The 17,884-nt window shown below is 49.1% G+C and overlaps 1 protein-coding gene and 1 non-coding gene across 11 annotated transcripts in view; both read left to right on the top strand.

Annotated features, from left to right (window-relative positions):
* Nucleotides 1-4,044: 4,044 nt before the first annotated feature.
* Nucleotides 4,045-4,150, top strand: LOC115802280 (U6 spliceosomal RNA). The gene has a single exon (XR_004022709.1). It is a non-coding gene; the product is annotated as a U6 spliceosomal RNA (small nuclear RNA).
* A 6,275-nt stretch (nucleotides 4,151-10,425) lies between these two features.
* LOC149744007 (histone-lysine N-methyltransferase, H3 lysine-36 specific) overlaps nucleotides 10,426-17,884 on the top strand; it is a 127,273-nt gene continuing 119,814 nt past the window's right edge. The window contains exons 1-3 of one of the 10 annotated variants that reach the window (XM_089905112.1): nucleotides 10,428-10,522; nucleotides 12,445-12,558; nucleotides 13,299-13,388. In XM_089905112.1, coding sequence (XP_089761238.1) covers nucleotides 12,529-12,558; nucleotides 13,299-13,388 — 120 coding nt within the window. In that variant the 5' untranslated portion in view covers nucleotides 10,428-10,522; nucleotides 12,445-12,528. The other 9 variants (XM_089905108.1, XM_089905109.1, XM_089905111.1 and 6 more) reach the window with 9 other exon arrangements.

The raw sequence follows: 17,884 nt of genomic DNA, 5'->3' as shown, positions 1-17,884 counted from the left end.
ACTGACTCCTCTGGAAACTCCCTGGCATTCTCCTCAGGAAATGTTGCCTGTGGTCAGGGGCCCTGTGCTATGGCTTCCCTCCTGCCTCTGCCAGCCTGGGGCCCAAGGCCAACTTCACATGCACCCTCTCTAGCACTTCCCCCCTTGACCTTTCATCTGATAACCTTTTCACCCTAGAACCCTGGAGGGGATCCAATCATGAGTGGAGGGTGCCCACTGGTTAGGCCCAAGATGGGCTCCAGCCCCAAGGTCACTCAGCTGTCCTCAGCTTCCTTGAGCCTGCAGCCCCTCCCTTCCCCTTCACTTCCTATCTCTGGAGAAAACAGAGGTACTGGGTGGGACCTCTCTCAATTTCCTTCCCTTCCCACTTAAAACATAGCTGAGGCCCCTTGCCTTTCCCTACATGTCCTCTGCTCTGTGGTCCATCCATCCACCTATGACCCCATTCATACACCCTGCACCTCCTTGACCTCAGTGACTTCTCATTATTGTACCCTCAACTTTCCCCTCTCAACTGGCTTCTTCCCAAAAGCATTGTACTTATTAGAGGATTTATTCATTCAATCCACAAATATTTATCAAGCATCTACTCTGCACCAGGCCTTGTTCTGGGCATTGGGAACAGAGCAGTGAACAAGTCCTAACTTCCTGGTACTTCCATTCTAGACAGTGAGAAAGATGGAGGTGTGGACCAAAAAAAAAAAAAAAAAAAAAAATCAGGCAATTAAGACTTTGTAAGTTGGGGGGAGGGATATATTGGGGGTTTGGGATTGACATGTACACACTGCTATATTTAAAATAAAATGCCTCTCCATAAAAAAAAAGAAAAGACTTTGTAGTACTGGCATAAAGATAGATCTATTGATCAATGGAATAGATTGAGAAATAAAAAAGAAACCCATGCTTCTATGGTCAATTGATTTTTCGACAAGGGTGCCAAGACCATTATTCAAGAAGAAAAGATGGTCTCTTAAGAAAATGGTGCTGGAACAACCGGATATCCACATGCAAAAGAATGAAGTTTGATCCCTACCTCACACTATAGTAAAGTAACTCAAAATAGACCAAAGTCCTAAATATAAGGGCTAAAACTATAAAAGTTTAAGGAGAAAGCATAGGGATAAATTTTCATGACCTGGGTTAAGCAATGCTTTCTAAGATATTACCAAAAGCACAGCAACAAAAGAAAAAAAATAGATAAATTGGACTTCATCAAAATTAAAAGCCTTTGTATTTCAAAGGATACTATCAAGAAAGTGAAAACGGGGCTTCCCTGGTGGCGCAGTGGTTGGGGGTCCGCCTGCCGATGCAGGGGACAAGGGTTCGTGCCCCGGTTCTGGAGGATCCCACGTGCCGCGGAGCGGCTGGGCCCGTGAGCCATGGCCGCTGAGCCTGCGCGTCCGGAGCCTGTGCTCCGCAACAGGAGAGGCCACAACGGTGAGAGGCCCGCGTACCGCAAAAAAAAAGAAAAGAAAAGAAAGTGAAAACACAACCTACAGAATGGGAAAAAATATTTGTAAATCTTATATCCAAAAAGGACTTGTATCCAGAATACGTAAAGCGTCCTTATAACTCAACAACCAAAAAAGACATTACCCAATTTAAAAAATGTGCAAAGAGGGGACTTCCCTGGTGATCCAGTGGTTAAGAATCCGCCTTCCAGTGCGAGGGATGCGGGTTTGATCCCTAATCAGGGAACTAAGATCCCACGTGCCGCAACTACTGAGCACACAGGCCACAACTAGAGAGAAGCCTGCGCACTGCAATGAGGAGCCTGCGCTCTGCAGTGGAGGATCCCACAAGCCGCAAAAAAGATCCCTCATGCCGCAACCAAGACCCAACACAACCAAAAATTTTTTTTAAATGGGTTCTCTTTAAAAAATAATAATAAAAGATGAAAAAATGTGCAAAGAATCTGGATAGACATGTCTTTTTAAAAAATAATTTATATTTTTTGGCTGCGGTTGGGTCTTTGCTGCTGCACGCGGGCTTTCTCTAGTTGCAGCAAGCAGGGGCTACTCTTCATTGCGGTGCACATGCTTCTCATTGTGGCAGCTTCTCTCGTTGTGGAGCTCTGGCTCTAGGTGCGCGGGCTTCAGTAGTTGTGATGCATGGGCTCAGTAGTTGTGGCCCACCGGCTTAGTTGCTCAGCGGCATGTGGGATATTCCTGGACCGGGGCTCGATCCTGTGTCCGCTGCATTGGCAGGCAAGTTCTTAACCACTGCGCCACCAAGGAAGTCCCTGGATAGACATGTCTTAAAAGAAGATATACAAATGGCCAATAAACACAAGAAAATGTGCTCAACATCACTAGTTGTTAGGGAAATGCACACTGACTGCTAATGGGTACAAGGGTTCTCTTTAAATGATGAAAATGCTCTGGAATTAGATAGTGGTGATGGCTGCACAACTTTGTGAGTATATTAGAAACCACTGGGGAATTCCCTGGCAGTCCAGTGGTTAGGACTCTGTCCATGAAAAAATTTGTACACAAATGTTCATAGCAACATTGTTCATAGTAGCCCCAAAGTGAAACCATCACTGATAAACAAAACATCAACTGATAAATGAAATGTATATCCATAGAATACAGTATTATTCAGCGATAAAAAGGAATGCAGTACTGCTACATGCCACAGCATGGATGAGTCTGGAAAACATCATGCTCTGTGAAAGAAACCAGGCATAAAAGACCACATACTGTATGATTCCATGTATATAACTTATCCAAAACAGGCAGACCTGTAGATACAGAGAGTAGAGGAGTGGTTGTTAGGGCCTGGGGGGAGGGAGGGAATGGGGAATGACTGACTGCTAATGGGTGCAAGGTTTTTCTTTAAGTGATGCAAATGCTCTGGAATTAGATAGTGGTGATGGCTGCACAACTTTGTGAGTATATTAGAAACCCCTGGGGAATTCCCTGGCGGTCCAATGGTTAGGACTCTGCCCTCTCACTGCTAAGGGGCTGGGATTTACTCCCTGGTCTGGGAACTAAGATCCCACAAATGCAAGGTGTGGCCAAAAAAATTTTTTTTTTAGTTAATTAAAAAAAAAAAGAAAGAAACCACTGGATTGTACATTTAATTTTATTTTTAAAATTTTATTTTTTGGCTGCACCACATGGCTTGTGGGATCTTAGTTCCCCGACCAGGGATTGAACCCCAGCCCCCTGCAGTGGAAGCTCAGAGTCCTAACCACTGAATCGCCAGGGAATTCCCAGATTGTACACTTTAGAAGGGTGAAGTTCATGGTATATGAATTATATCTCAATAAAAAGAAAATAAAGAAATAAGTAGGGAAAAATCAGATCATTTCAGAGAATGGTAATTGCTATAAGTTACCTCAACAGGAAGATGTAATAGAGTGACCTTGGGTCAATTAGGGGTCCTCAAGGTGAGGAAGAAGCCAGGTGAGCCTGTCTGAAGAGGGACTCTTGAACTGATAGATGGAAAGAGCCCTAGCAGAGCTGGGAGCGGAATCTTCCAGACATAGGAACACAGGCCCTGAGGTGGAATGGTTTATACAAGACCAAGCCCCTTCTGCCTTTAAAAAAAGCCCTCCCTCCTAGCCCCTCTCCAACAGTTGCTGCCTCCTGTTCTACACAGAAACATGTTTTCCAGTGATGGTTTTTGCCTAAGGTCTTCACCTGGGGGATGTGAAGACTTTCCAGATTGTTCCGAGCACAGTCGGAGTTAAGGGTACAAATTCCCAGACCTTTAACTTCCATCTGAACTCCTTGATCTGCCTGAGAAAACACCTCTCTCTAGTTCTTTCAGATGGCTTCCCACTCATGAGAGAAAAGCCACATCTCACCCAGATGAATCTCCCTGAATGGGCACCTCTGGAGAGGAAGGTGCTGGAGAGCCCTCAGAGCTTCCCAAGGACTTACTTCACCCAGTAAACTCAGGGCAAGGCTTTGGCCTTGTCTGTCAGTCCTAGAATTAGGACCCAGCAGGGGGATGGTTGTCATGGGGAGACATATAAACATGCTGGTTTTAATTGAGAAGTGGAGTCAAATCTTTTCCGATTGAAAGTCAGTCTGAGTGCTGCTTCAGCAACACATATACTAAAATTGGAACACCACAGAGAAGATTAGCACGGCCTTTGTGCAAGGATGATATGCAAATTCATAAAGCATTCCATATTCTTATATTAAAAAAAAAGTCAGTCAGTTGGCTGAGGGATTTGATGATGGGGCCTGGTTTTGGCATTTCAGACACATGAGAGACGTTTTCTATAAATTGATAGAGTTGAACCTACAGCCCCAAGGTTTTGATTAAGATATATTTAAAGCACACATATAGTACACCAAAAATTATATTATTTGCAATATATGACTTAAAATTAGATATCGACTTTCAAAGATGAGTGGGTATATACATATTCTCTTAAAATTATTTTCTTATAAATTTATTTACTTATTTATTTTTGGCTGCATTGGGTCTCTGTTGCTGCGTGCAGGCTTTCTCTAGTTGCAGCGAGCGGGGGCTACTCTTCGTTGCGGTCTGTGGGCTTCTCGTTGCGGTGTCTTCTCTTGCTGTGGAGCACGGGCTCTAAGCATGTGGGCTTCAGTGGTTGTGGCACATGGGCTCAGTTGTTGTGGCGCACGGGCTTAGTGGCTCCGCGGCATGTGGGATCTTCCCCGACCAGGGCTCGAACCCGTGTCCCCTGCATTGGCAGGCAGATTCTCAACCACTGTGCCACCAGGGAAGTCCCTCTTGAAATTCTTTAAAGGGGTACTTGATCAAAAAATTTGGAAGACTGGGCAGTCCAGTGGTTAAGACTCCGCACTTCCGCTGCAGGGGACCCAGGTTTGATCCCTGGTTGGGGAACTAAGATCCTTCATGCTGCTCCACATGGCCAAAAAAAGAAAAAAATTGGAAGACCATCCACTTTACTAAACCCTTACCCCAGAGTCTCATCCCTGCCTTTATATTACCTGACCTCCTTTTAGTATTTATTGAATGACTACTGGGTATAAACTCTGAGCCACCCCATCACTTGCCAGAGCAGGACCTTTTATAAGCCACTGCTTCTTTCTCAGCCTCTGTTTTCATCTGTAAAATAGGATAATATCCTCTTTTTGCAGGGAGAAGATGGGTGGTTGGGTGTAAAATGGTAACCCTTAGGCAGGCAGAAGGTAGAGCCACTCTCCTGGCCACAGGCTACAGACCTCCCCCTTCCTCTGACTGCATCCCCCCAGAACCCAGCATTCTTCAACTTCCCCTTCTTCCCCTGGGAATCAGTATGTTCAGAAGTGCTCCTCTGGAGGCTAAGGGTACATCTGAAAAATCAAGTGCCCAGAGAAGGAGAGGTTTGGGGTTGGGGAGGGAAGACTGACCTGTTGGACTGGGAAGCCTGGTGGCATCTGAAGGAGGTGTCTTGTGAGCAGCTGCTCTGTGTAGGCCCTGCCTACATTCACATATTTAATCTGCACAACCGCCCATTTGTGAGGCTCAGGGAGAGGATGGGACTTGCTGGTAAGTGGCCCCGGCTGCAATTTGAACCGACATCTATCTAACTCCAGATCCTATAGGCTCTCTTACACTTTCTGAAAGTGTTGTCTGGCACAGAGACTTGTGTGTTCCCCAAACATCCCTGGATCCTTTTAGGGATGGTTTTACACAATCATTTAGTCCACAATTTGAGCTATAATTCTTCTGTCTTTTGGAGACACAGACTTAGAGAAGAGGGGCGGGGATAGATGAAGCATTAGGAAATGTTTCCCCAGCACTTACCCTGATCCTCACAGTCCTGGGCTTGGTCACTGGAGGTCAGAGAAGCATATGCGCTCTGTCTTGTATAAGGGGCTCACCAACTGGCTGGGACCAGAAATGTAAAGCCAAGAGTTACTGCAGGGGCTCATTCAGGGAAAAATGACTGCCTGTAAGGGTAGAATCAGGGGAGACTGCCAGGAGGAGGAATCTTCTAAACTGGGCCCTGAAGGATGAGTAGGAGTTTGCATGACAGGGGAAAAGGCAGAGTGACCAGCATGAGTGCAGGCTGGATGGGATGTGGCCTGTCCTGGCACAGTGAGTATACTGGGCAGCTGGGGAAGTGATGAGGGCAGGAGGGCAGGGATTAGTGGCCACTACACACAGGGCTTTCAAAAAACAATGTCTGAGAGACAGAACAGTTGAAGGTGAAAATTTGAGTCCCTGGGGTGGGGGCTAGGGCTGGGGCTAGAGGGTCAGATTAGCTGACATTTTGGGTAGGAAGGAAACTACTAGAGGGCTGCATGGCTTCAAATGTGGCCAAACCTTCCTCGATCTTAAGTTCCTGATCCAGTTCTGGGGAAACCACTCGGTGAGAGAGAAAGAAAACAATTCTTGGACCCATCACAGGGATGGTTGTGGTGTTCACCAGATTAGTTTGGGGCTAATCACCAAAGGCCTCCAAACCTGGCTGTTTCATCAGAAAGCAGATGCTGCTCCTGTCCAGTGAAGATGAAGAGCTTGCACTGGGAGTTGGGGTTGGGAGTTTGACTTTGAATAGGTCACGCTTCCTATCTGGAATATGGGGCTAACAAGAGTGCCCATCTCAGGATTAAATGAGAGAGTGTCTTCCAGAGTAGCTGGCACAGAAGAGAAGTCACACTGTTATTATAACCTAACAGTCCTAGCATATCCTAAGGTAAGGCCCTTGTGTTTCTAGAGGAGGTATCAATCTCTTCTGGACACTGCTGGCAGAGTGAGCTTTCAACTGCACAAGTGAGATTCTTAACCTGCTTCTTAACCTTCCGTGGCTCCCTGCTGCCTTCCAGATAAAGCCTGAATTCTTTAACTTGACCAAGAAAGCCCTCCACTGTCAGGCCCCTGTGGCTTTCCCCATCTTCATCTGAGGCCTCTTATTGCACTCATCACCTCTACTGCTCCCGCCATGCACTACCCTCTGGTCACACTGAACTGTGGTCAATTCCTCCAAAGCAAGGTATTTCTCTGGGCTCTTCTGCTGGAATCTCTAGCTCATCCCCTTCTTTCCAAACTATTCCTGTGAGTCCTTCTGGACTCCCTCTGGATGTCACTTCTGTGGAAGCCCTTCCCTGACTGTCCCTGAGGCCACCCCAGCTCCCCCAGCAGCTCTCTGGCTTCTCTCTCAGTACTCAGCTCTCTACCTTGTTACTTATTCTCTGCCTTTCCCACAAGGCTCTGAGGGGGAGCTCAATAATTATCTGCTGAATTAATGAATGAAAGGGGGGGCAGTTGTAAGAAAAAAGAAGTACACTGGTGGAATGTCTCGACAGGTATCTCTTTCAGCAGGTTAGGAGTAACAGTAATTTACAGATGAAGAAACTGAGGCTAAGGTAATCTCACTTTGCCTGCCACTCAAATTCCTGAGCACCTGTGGGCAAGACACTGTGCTGGGCCTTCTCACAGACAGTATCTGGAAGGTGTGCTGGCTAAGAGCAAGGGATTTGAGGCTGATCACACCAGATGACAGGACGCTGAGACCTTGCAGAAGGGCTTAATCTTTTGGACCTCATTTCTTCACAGGGCTGCTAAAGGGTTAAAGGAACTCATGCGTGTCAAGTGCCCAGCATGGTGTCCAGTACACAGCATAGACTCAGAGAGTATTATTGATGCTAATCTCTGTCTTAAGGATGGGAGGCGCAGGCCCAGAAAATTTCCCTGTGCTGAGACAGGGAGGGCCAGCCACAGCCAGCCCTATCCCTTCTTCCCCCACTTCAGAAGCCAGTGTCCTTGTGAGAATATTGGGTCCTGTGGGTTCCCTCAGCCCAGATCTGGCACACATGAGGTGCTTGGCCAGTGCCTGCTGGATGGGGAGGCTCCAGTAGAGGCTGCTGTGAATGAGACCTCTGCAGCCATAGTCCACTCTAAGAGGCAGGAAGGGACACTTGAGTCATTCCAGGAAAGTCCAAGAGATTTTCTCTGGGATTCCAGTCTTTTCCCCAAGACCATCAGTAAGCTGTTCATCCCCAGCTGCCTGTCCCCCTTTAGCCCCTACTCCTATTCCGTGGGGCCTGGGAGGTTGGAGAGCGGGGTTCCTATATGGCAGGGATGTGTAGAGGTCAGCCCTGGGGGGAACCACTGTCCCGGCCCCTCTTCACACCTTAGCACCTTTATTTAACTGTTTCTTCCTAAGGCCTGGGGCTTCCTAAGGCAGGCATCTCATCCTTTGTTTACCCAGCACCCAGCAATACTGCCTGGAATGCAGGAAATGGTTACTGAATGAAGCGGTGAAACACATTTCAGCATTCATCAAGTGCTTAGTCTGTATAGGCCCCTAACACTTACTTTCACCTTGCAGGATCCTCACAGCCACCCTGTGCATTGGAAACCACAGGTGAGGAAACTGAGGCCTGGGGCTGTTAATCGACTGGCTCAAGGCCATACGGTGGCAGCTCACAGGCCCTCAGGATGGTCGTGGGAAAGTAAAGTGTTGAGAGTAACCTTAATGAATTGGGGCAACTGGCAGGGGGTAACTGTCAGTCAGAAATGATTGGCTCAAATTAGTAGGTGTGAAGAAGGAACCAGTCAGAGCTCCCCCACTGAACTGCCTAGAAGGGATTAGCAGGAGTCACTCCTTAGTAGAACAAAGGGCAGGTCCCTGTAGGGCAGTACCCTGGGGTGTAGACCCAGCTCTTCTCTGGCTGGTCCTAGCACACAGAACACTGCCAACCTGATTTCGCACCTGGGAACAGTCAGGGTACCTCATCTCTTCAACAGAAGGAGACCCTCTGGGGTCACAGTGCTCCCCTCATCACTCTGGTTCCAGGGGGCGCCTTCCTTCAAGGCAGCCTGCTGCTCTCTTGGCAGGGACTGCATCCCAGCACTTAGGTGTGGTAAGGACCTGTTGTGTATCTCCTTGGCTGGTCTGTGGGCCTTGGAGGACAGGAGGCTAAGGGTATCCTGAGCTCCAAGCCAACTGGGGCCAGTTTTGGGGTGAAGGTTGGAGAAGGCCGAAGGATGAAATTTAGAGAGCTCCGCGCCAAAGCCAAAACCGCGCAGAGCAACGCCAAAAGTGGCCTTTCTCCCAGGTGGTCTCACGGTTAACAGATAGAAGGATGGCGGGTAAACACTCCACTGGGGCAATAATTATGCACATTTACTAAGCCCTGGGAGGAATGGTAGTCACGTGGCTCTCGAGGGCGGCGCCCTCAGCTTTGAGATGGAGTTAACTCTAATCACAGAAGGCTTTCTGGAGGAGGTGGAATTTTTATGGCGGTCGATTGCGGTTTTCTCTGAACAGCGAGGATGAGTTTAGCACTCTAGGGACCAGATAGGTCCCGAGGTGAGCTTTTGGTCGGGGAGCAAGCCTGGGGCGGGGGTCGGAGTTGAATCGGGTTAGGGGAAGGACCTGGGGGGTTCGGCGTCGCGGGGTCAGGTTGTTTGCGTTCCCCCGCTTGCCTTCACGTTGTCTTTTGTGATTGGACGCGCTGCAGCCGCGCTAGGCCGGTGCTACGGGGCCCCGGGCACTGGGTGCAGGCCTCGAGGTGCCTGGCGCCCGAGAGCAGAGCGCCCCAGGCCAGGGATTACGCCAGCAGGCTTGGCGGGGCCAGCCCGGCGGTCCGCCCTCCCAGCGCTGTTCTGCCGGGGTCCCGATGCTCAGCCCGCGGGGGTGAGGCGCGCGCTCCCCGGGGAGCAGGGTTGCTGAGCAGGCGGCCTGCGCCGGGCGGAGGTGGCACGAGAGGGCCATCTGCCTGGGTGCAGAGAACTGCAGCGTCCGCGGTGCGAAGCGCGACCCCTCCGGGCCCCCAGCTCGCGTCCACTGCCCCGCGCGCACTCACCTACTGACGCCCGCCCGCGCCCCCGGCCCAAGTCCCAGTGCCAGGCCCAGACCCGGACTAGGCGCGGGAGGCGGTGCAGGGATTGATTAGTGGACCCCTCCCCCAGCACTCCCCTCGCCCCGCCCGAGGCTGCGAGGACCCCTGGGCCCGGGGGTGGTGAGGGAGCTTCGTCCCCGCGGTGCCCGGGCTGGGGACTCGATCTCTCTGGGCGGGGGCCGCACCGCGGCAGGCCGAGGTGCGGGCGCGCTGTCAGACTGCTGCCCGGCTCGGGTGCGGGGGGGGGGCGGTGGGCTCAGCGCGGGGGTCGCCCGGCCTCATCCCCCCCTGCCGAGGCCACGGCTGGGCGGGCAGTGCCCGGGCCGGTAACCCGACCCGACCCAGCTCCCGGGAGCCGCTCACCCCGCACGGCCGGGCAGGGGGAGGGAGAGGAATGGGGGGGAGGGGGAAGGGAAGGGGTGGTGGGTGAGGGGCTGTGGGGACCGCAGGGCCGAGTACCCGGCCTGTCTGCGCTGCTCTAGGGTGGCTGCCTTTGGTGCCTGGACGAGCCAGCCCCCTGCCTCGCGGGCGTCGGGCCTGCGGCAGAAGGGAGCCCTGGGGCTGTACAGGCTTGGCTCGGGGAGGCAGACCCGAGCTGCTGCCTCCATTTTGTTTCCTGCTCAGCTTGGTCTGTAGTGGTGGTGGTGTGGGCTTGGGGTGCGGCCGGGCAGGGGGTTCACCTGCGGCCGCGCCTGCTCGGGGTTTGAGGCCTCGAAGACCCCAGCCCCAGCCCCCAGGTGAGCCCCGCGGTAGGAGGGGGGTTGCCTTGGCCTCGGGCCGAGCGGAGCGGGCTGAGGGCAGGTGCCCAGTGGATGGGGAACCAGGGCTGTAACCTAAGATGGAGGCCGGGACTGACGCGGGCCCGAGCGGGGCTGGCGGGGCGGTCGGACAGGCCTCAGCCCGGCCAGGTGCCGCCGGGGCTGGGGCTCGAGACCGGTAGGGTGCTGGAACCGTGTGCAGCCCGGGGCCGGCGCAGCTCCCTGAGGTAGGTGAGGGGATCGGAGTGCCACCCACGACGCCCGCAGGCCCCGACACTCCGGTGAGGCGCGCGAGGCCCCTGGGGAGCCCGCCTCAGGCCCCGCCCGGGCAGCCGGGCCGGCCCGTAGGCCCGGGCCGCGAGCTGGCGCGCAGGGGGAGGAGAGGGGGCGGCAGCGGCGGCTCCGCTGATTGGGCGGCGCGCTCGCGAGCCCAACTTCACCCGCCCTGAACCCCGAAGAGTGAGGCAAAGGAGCGCGCGCCGTGGGGGAAGGGGTGCGCGCGCACTCGGGGCCCCAGCCGCACGCGGGCCGGCGCGAGGCGCTCGGTCGCTCGCGCCGCCGCGGGGGCGCGCGCGGTGGGGGTGTGAGGAGGAGGAGGCGGCGGCGGAATAGGCCGGGGCAGGTCGCATTCGCTGCCTTCTACCCTGAAGAGAGACGCGGGGGGAGGGGGGTGCGGTGAGCGGCTCCGCGCTCTCCCCACCGCTCCGCTCGCGCCCCAGTGTAATGAGGGTCACCCCCTCCCCCCAGCCGGCCCGGGAGGGGGCACGGGGCACGGTAACTAGTGCGCTGGGGTGGGCGGCGGGCAGGAGCGAGCGGAGGGGGGAGGCGGGCGGGCGGGGAAGATGGTGGTGGCCGTGAGGTGAGGGGCGCGGGGGAGGGCCGGGCGCGGCACAGGGTTGGTGGCCGGCGGCGTTGCAGCCGCAGGCCCCCTCCCCCTCCATCACTACCAGCCGGGCTCAGGCCTAGCCGGCCGGGACGCCGCGAACTTCCTCCCCGCGCGGCCAGTGCCCCGCCGGCCTCCCGCGCGCACCTCGGCCTCCGCCTCCCTTCAGGTAGCCGGCTGGGGGGCACGGGGCCGGCTGCCCTCCTGCAGCAAACTTTGCTTGTTGCTGAATATTGATGAGTGAGATCGGCTTGGCCAGGAGGTGCTGCCGGCGCTGCGGGAAGGAGCGCGGCCCGGGCAGGCGGCGGCGGCGTCGGCAGCAGCCATGTTTGTCAAGCTGTAGCAGCTGCTGCTGCCCTGACTCGGCTTCACTGGCTGCCTCCGTTTCTCCCCTTGCCGCGTTCCAGTCTCTGGGCCCTGCAGCCGTGGACCGAGCAGGCCTGCAGTCAGAAAGGCGAGCTTCGGGGTGCACCCGCTTCGGCCGACTCGCCTGCGGCCAGAGCACGGCCGCTGCAAAGGCTCCGGCGCCGGCTGGGGCGCAGGGTGCAGCGCTATTGTGACCGCTGCGCCCGAGCCAGCCAGAAAGGATGGGGGGGATAACCTTTTTGTGCAGCGTCCCGAAGCCCCCCTCGAACCCTACAGCCCCCTCCTTTCGGGAGATCCGGCCACAGGACCCCCAGCGGGGGAATGGAAGGACTATTGCTGTTTGAGATTTGGAAATTTCTACTGCCAAAGGGATTTTAATTTTAGATCAGCCCAACTGTCCACCAGTCTGCAGTGCAGAAAAAAGGGACGGCTGTTTCCATGTGGCAAGATCTGCCTATCTCCGGGAAGATGGAGTTTGCGGAGTCTCTCCGAGGCCATTTTTCCATCGTCAGCTGGGGAACTTTTTCCGCCCATGGAAGTGCAGTAGAACTAGGCTTCGAGGCCACTAGGCCTCTTGAAGTGGCTGCCATTTTGAAGATAAGAGTCAAATGGCTTATTAACTCAGATTAATTGCTGTGTTTTTGGATTCCAGGTTGATGCTGGCCCAGGATGGATCAGACCTGTGAACTACCTAGAAGAAATTGTCTGCTGCCCTTTTCCAATCCAGTGAATTTAGATGCCCCTGAAGACAAGGACAGCCCTTTCGGTAATGGTCAATCCAATTTTTCTGAGCCACTTAATGGGTGTACTATGCAGTTATCGACTGCCAGTGGAACATCCCAAAATGCTTATGGACAAGATTCTCCATCTTGTTACATTCCACTGCGGAGACTACAGGATTTGGCCTCCATGATCAATGTAGAGTATTTAAATGGGTCTGCTGATGGATCAGAATCCTTTCAAGACCCTGAAAAAAGTGATTCAAGAGCTCAGTCGCCAATTGTTTGCACTTCCTTGAGTCCTGGTGGTCCAACAGCACTTGCTATGAAACAGGAACCCTCTTGTAATAACTCCCCTGAACTCCAGGTAAAAGTAACAAAGACTATCAAGAATGGCTTTCTGCACTTTGAGAATTTTACTTGTGTGGACGATGCAGATGTAGATTCTGAAATGGACCCAGAACAGCCAGTCACAGAGGATGAGAGTATAGAGGAGATCTTTGAGGAAACTCAGACCAATGCCACCTGCAATTATGAGCCTAAATCAGAGAATGGTGTAGACGTGGCCATGGGAAATGAACAAGACAGCACACCAGACAGTAGACACGGTGCAGTCAAATCGCCATTCTTGCCATTAGCTCCTCAAACTGAAACACAGAAAAATAAGCAAAGAAATGAAGTGGACGGCAGCAATGAAAAAGCAGCCCTTCTCCCAGCCCCCCTTTCACTAGGAGATACAACCATTACCATAGAAGAGCAATTAAACTCGATAAATTTATCTTTTCAGGATGATCCAGACTCCAGTACCAGTACATTAGGAAACATGCTAGAATTACCTGGAACTTCATCATCATCTACTTCACAGGAATTGCCATTTGTAAGCAGTTTTTGGTACAACTTAAATATATACATAAATGTATATATACAGGCAACTTAAAGGGAAACTATAAAAACCAGTTATAACTAATTGATTTTTTGTTGTTTATCAGTTCACAGATGAAAGCCTATTGCTAACGATAAGCTCTTTGGGGAAATTTTACTTTGATTTAAAAAATCATCTTCTATTATATGAGTTTGGTTCTTTTTTGATTTTTCCCAATTAACTCTCCATTGAGGACTGGCTAAGAGTTAAACTTTAAGGGCATTTGATTGAGTTCAGATTTAAATGTTCAAGGTGGAGGTATACATTTGTTTAGCTTTTTCTTTTTTAAGTGAGCCTGGCTTTGGCTTGCTGGTATCATGAGTACAGGTGAACCAGTTAATTACCTGGAGTCCTGTTTCTGCGTAAGGCATGGCTTATATTTTTAGTTGATGGGGTGACTTTTGCTGCAGGTTGAAGTGCATTTGGGGTAAACATTCAGAGTAGCTAAGATGAGAAGGCCTTCTTGGACATCAGTCAGAATTTAAATTGGGCTGATTTTCCTGAACTACCTGTTGTACAGCATCCTATGCTTCAGGTACCTGCCACCATTAAAACCTTTCCAAGTTTTAAATTTTGAAGTGTATATAAATGTGTGGTATGGGTGTATGTGTATAGAAATGGAAAAAAATGTAATTTGAGTTACTCATTAGTGCTACATACTATTGTTAGATTGTGGTAAATGATAAAGTTTTTTTAAAAGTTTGATCTTACGCAGAATTTTTTGACTGTTCCTAGTTAGCTAAATGATCAGTTGACTTCTCTTAGCTTCAGTTTAATCACCTTTAAAATCTGATTGTTTTAACTTGATTGTTAAAAGATTCCTTTCAGCTTTAAATATTTGATTCTGATTTTGTTTCTGTCCAGACACATTGTCATGGTCACCTGTAATGTCACCAAAGAGGATCCCATTTCCTCCCAACATACTGCTGAAATACTATGTAAAGATTTAATCAGAGAAAATTTTATGGTGTGTGATGATAGTTATGAGTGCATTAAACATTCATTTTACTGTATAGCCCTGCTGTTCTTTAAAGTTAGAGTGAGAATGTGGGTGTGTCACTTTTGTTTCTGTTGATTCATATCTTAAATATGCTTTAGTACTCCTTGATTTCTTAGCTTGCAGTTGCAGATTTAAAAAATTTGTTTTGGTAGTAATCTAGAGTCTGTATTGTCAGAGGTATTTTTCAGGGTAGATAGGCTGTATTGGCAGCCTATTGGCAGCTCAGACAAATCCTTCTTCGTGGGTTCATGTTGAAATTTATTTTACATGTATATAGTTTTGTCTTTTGAACTACATAAAAAAAACTTAGATCTGAAGGTGGAGATACATATTTCTCTAGAAGCATACAAATATAAATCTATCAAAGAAATGTCAGTGGAGTATAGGTTCTATTAAAAACAGTTGAAAATACTGGAGCCTATAGAAAGTATGTTATGCATCTAAAATGAGAGTTAACAAACTTGTATAAATGTAGAAAAACTTTTTTCAGGTAGAAAATCTAAATTGCTTAAAGATTATGGACTTGAAGAAGCAAGTATCTTTATTCTTTTTTTTGCCTCCCCCCCGCTGCTCGTGGCTTGCGAGAGCTTAGTTCCCGCACCGGGGACTGAACCCGGGCCACAGCAGTGAAAGCGCCAAGTCCTAACCACTGGACCGCCAGGGAATTCCCATCTTTATTCTTTCATTCCGGTTGTAGATGAAATCTGTTGCTTTGATTTTCGCTTTTGATGTGTGTATATATATATTTTTTGCCTTTGATATTTTTTAACTGAGGATTTAAAGCGAAATCAATCTCAAAATGCAAATGTAGTTGAACAATAAACCACACACTTGATGTTTTGAGACTATTCACAGTTGATTGGTTGATGCGGCAGGTATAGAGTGCTTACTCTGTGTTAGATCCTGTGTTCAGGGCTAGAAATTAGAAAATCTTTTGCAAATGCTATTTGTTTTTTTTTTCTGTCTGTAATATTGTGATAGAATGAGATTCTCCTGGCGAGATTAAGAGTAGTTATTAGGGTTTTAAGCCCTCTGTCTGGAATTAGGGAAAGACACATAGTTCAGCATCATATTGCCAGTTGTTTTGTACAACTAGCTATCAGCAGACTTTTTGCCTCCTGCCATAAACGACCAGCCTCTTCAGTTTACCTTCATGTTCCTCAGTTTTTTCTGTGTACAGTGATGTGAAATGGTTGTCATTACAGTTAATAATCCTGACCTGGTGCTTTTATATTTAATTGGGTTGATACTGTCTAATTTCTGCCTATGTACATATACAATGTACAGTGCTTTGTACATTGTAGATACTTGAAAAAAATCTTCAAGGAAGGTTGGTCCCCAGAGCTCCAAGTTAAAGCAGTCAATAACTTTCAGTTTATTAAGTGCTTTGGTCTGTATTATCTTATTGGGTCTTCATAGCCTTGTAGTAGAAACAGATGTCATAGAAGACATAGATCAACCTTCAAGGCACTTGATGTTATTGGAGACAAGACCGAAACCCTTGAAACCATAGAATTATCTGAGTACTCTTGGTTTTCTTTAGTGACTTTTGAAGGTCTCTGACACTCTTGCCTGGGCCTGAAGTGACTCATGGTTTTCTCACTAGGCTCATTGCAGCAGTTGTTTGTTTGCTACTCTTCCTCACTTAGATATTTTATGGAGATAAATATGAATAGAGTTAATTTATGCTATGGTGGTATTCATGAATTTGGGGATCCTCAAAGTTCTTAGGATGTAGCCAGCCTCCAGGATGGTCTGACATACATTTTATATTAGTGATCCTCTTTATCTAAAGAAGACTGCTAAAAATGAATACACTCAAAATGAGGACTAAAATTTCATAAGTAAATAAGGAGAAAAAGGTTTATTTAGGATTTTATATTGAAAAGTAAAATTAAGAATTATAAAAGTAAGTTTTATTTATTTATTTTTGAAAAGACACATATATATATTTTTAAAATATTTTTTATTTATTTATTTTTGGCTGCCTTGGGTCTTCGTTGCTGTGCGCGGGCTTTCTCTAGTTGCTGTGAGCGGGGACTACTCTTCTTGTGGTGTGCGGGCTTCTTATTGCGGTGGCTTCTCTTGTTGCGGAGCACGGGCTCTAGGCACGTGAGCTTCAGTAGTCGTGGCACGTGGGCTCAGTAGCTGTGGCTCGCGGGCTCTAGAGCGCAGGCTCAGTTGTGGCGCATGGGCTTAGTTTCTCCGCAGCGTGTGGTATCTTCGTGGACCAGGGCTGGAACCCGTGTCCCCTGCATGGGCAGGCAGATTCCCAACCACTGCGCCACCAGGGAAGTCCTTAAAAGTAAGTTTTAAACCTTTATCAAAATTTTGATTATGGGACTTCCCAGGTGGTCCAGTGGCTAAGACTCCGTGCTCCCAATGCAGGGAGCCTGGGATTGATCCCTGACTAGATCCCACATGCTGCAACTAAGAGCCCGCACACGGCAACGAAGATCCCACATGCCGCAACTAAGACCTGGTGCAGCCAAATAAATAAATACTAAAAAAAAATTTTTTTTATTATGATGGCAACTATTTGTTATAATAAGGCAGGAATCAAATAGATTTTTAAAAATTTTGTCCAGCAAAATTGTACCATAGGAGATGGCATACTTTATTTTGCTTCATTTTCTCATTATGATCATAAGGAGGATAAATTTTTAAAAATATTTAAGGACTTAATCATTTTTACTGAGGTTTTTGTTTTAAGAATATCCATTATGGAAAATTTCAGGTGTATACCGAAAAAGAGAAAATAGTTGAATTTCCATGTACTCCTCACTTAGCTTCAAGAATTACTGATATTGGGACTTCCCTGGTGGATCAGTGGTTAAGACTCCGCACTTCCGCTGCAGGGGGTACAGGTTCGATCCCTGGTTGAGGAAGTTACACATCCCGCGAGGTGCAGCTACTCCCCTCCCCCTGCAATAAAAAAGAATCACTGATATTTTGCCAGTCTTGTTCTATCCTCTCCCACTGTGTCATTCACTAGCATTTCTTAACCCTTTGATGTTCATATCACTCTTTGAAGCTCCTGTCCTGTATCCTTATCAGTTGTCACTTGTTTACTGGTTGACCTAGATCAACTTTTCCTTGCCTGTAATTGGGGTGATTCTTCTTTATTATTTACATTGACTTTAAGGAACACAGCATCTTTTTGCCAGATTTGTTTGCAATTTTACCTTGTAATTGACTTGCAATGTAATACTAGTTAGTGCTTCATTAGGTAGTGACAGACACTGTATCGTACATGGGATGGATGTTTGTATAGAGACTTTTTTTTGGCCACTTAAAAATAGATATCTTGGGACTTCCCTGGCGGTCCAGTGGTTAAGAATCCAAGCTTCCACTGTAGGGGGCATGGGTTCGATCCCTGGTTGGGGAACTGAGATCCCGCATGCTGCGTGGTGCGGCCCAAAAAAAAAAGGTATATTGGTGTTGTAACAAT

The sequence above is a fragment of the Delphinapterus leucas genome, unplaced genomic scaffold, assembly GCF_059928025.1.
Source record: "Delphinapterus leucas isolate spDelLeu-1000000601 "Yukka" unplaced genomic scaffold, BTC_Dleu_Yukka2 spDelLeu_asBTCV2_sq25, whole genome shotgun sequence".
Classification (NCBI taxonomy): domain Eukaryota; kingdom Metazoa; phylum Chordata; class Mammalia; order Artiodactyla; family Monodontidae; genus Delphinapterus; species Delphinapterus leucas.
This window is presented reverse-complemented; position numbering and strand designations above follow the sequence as displayed.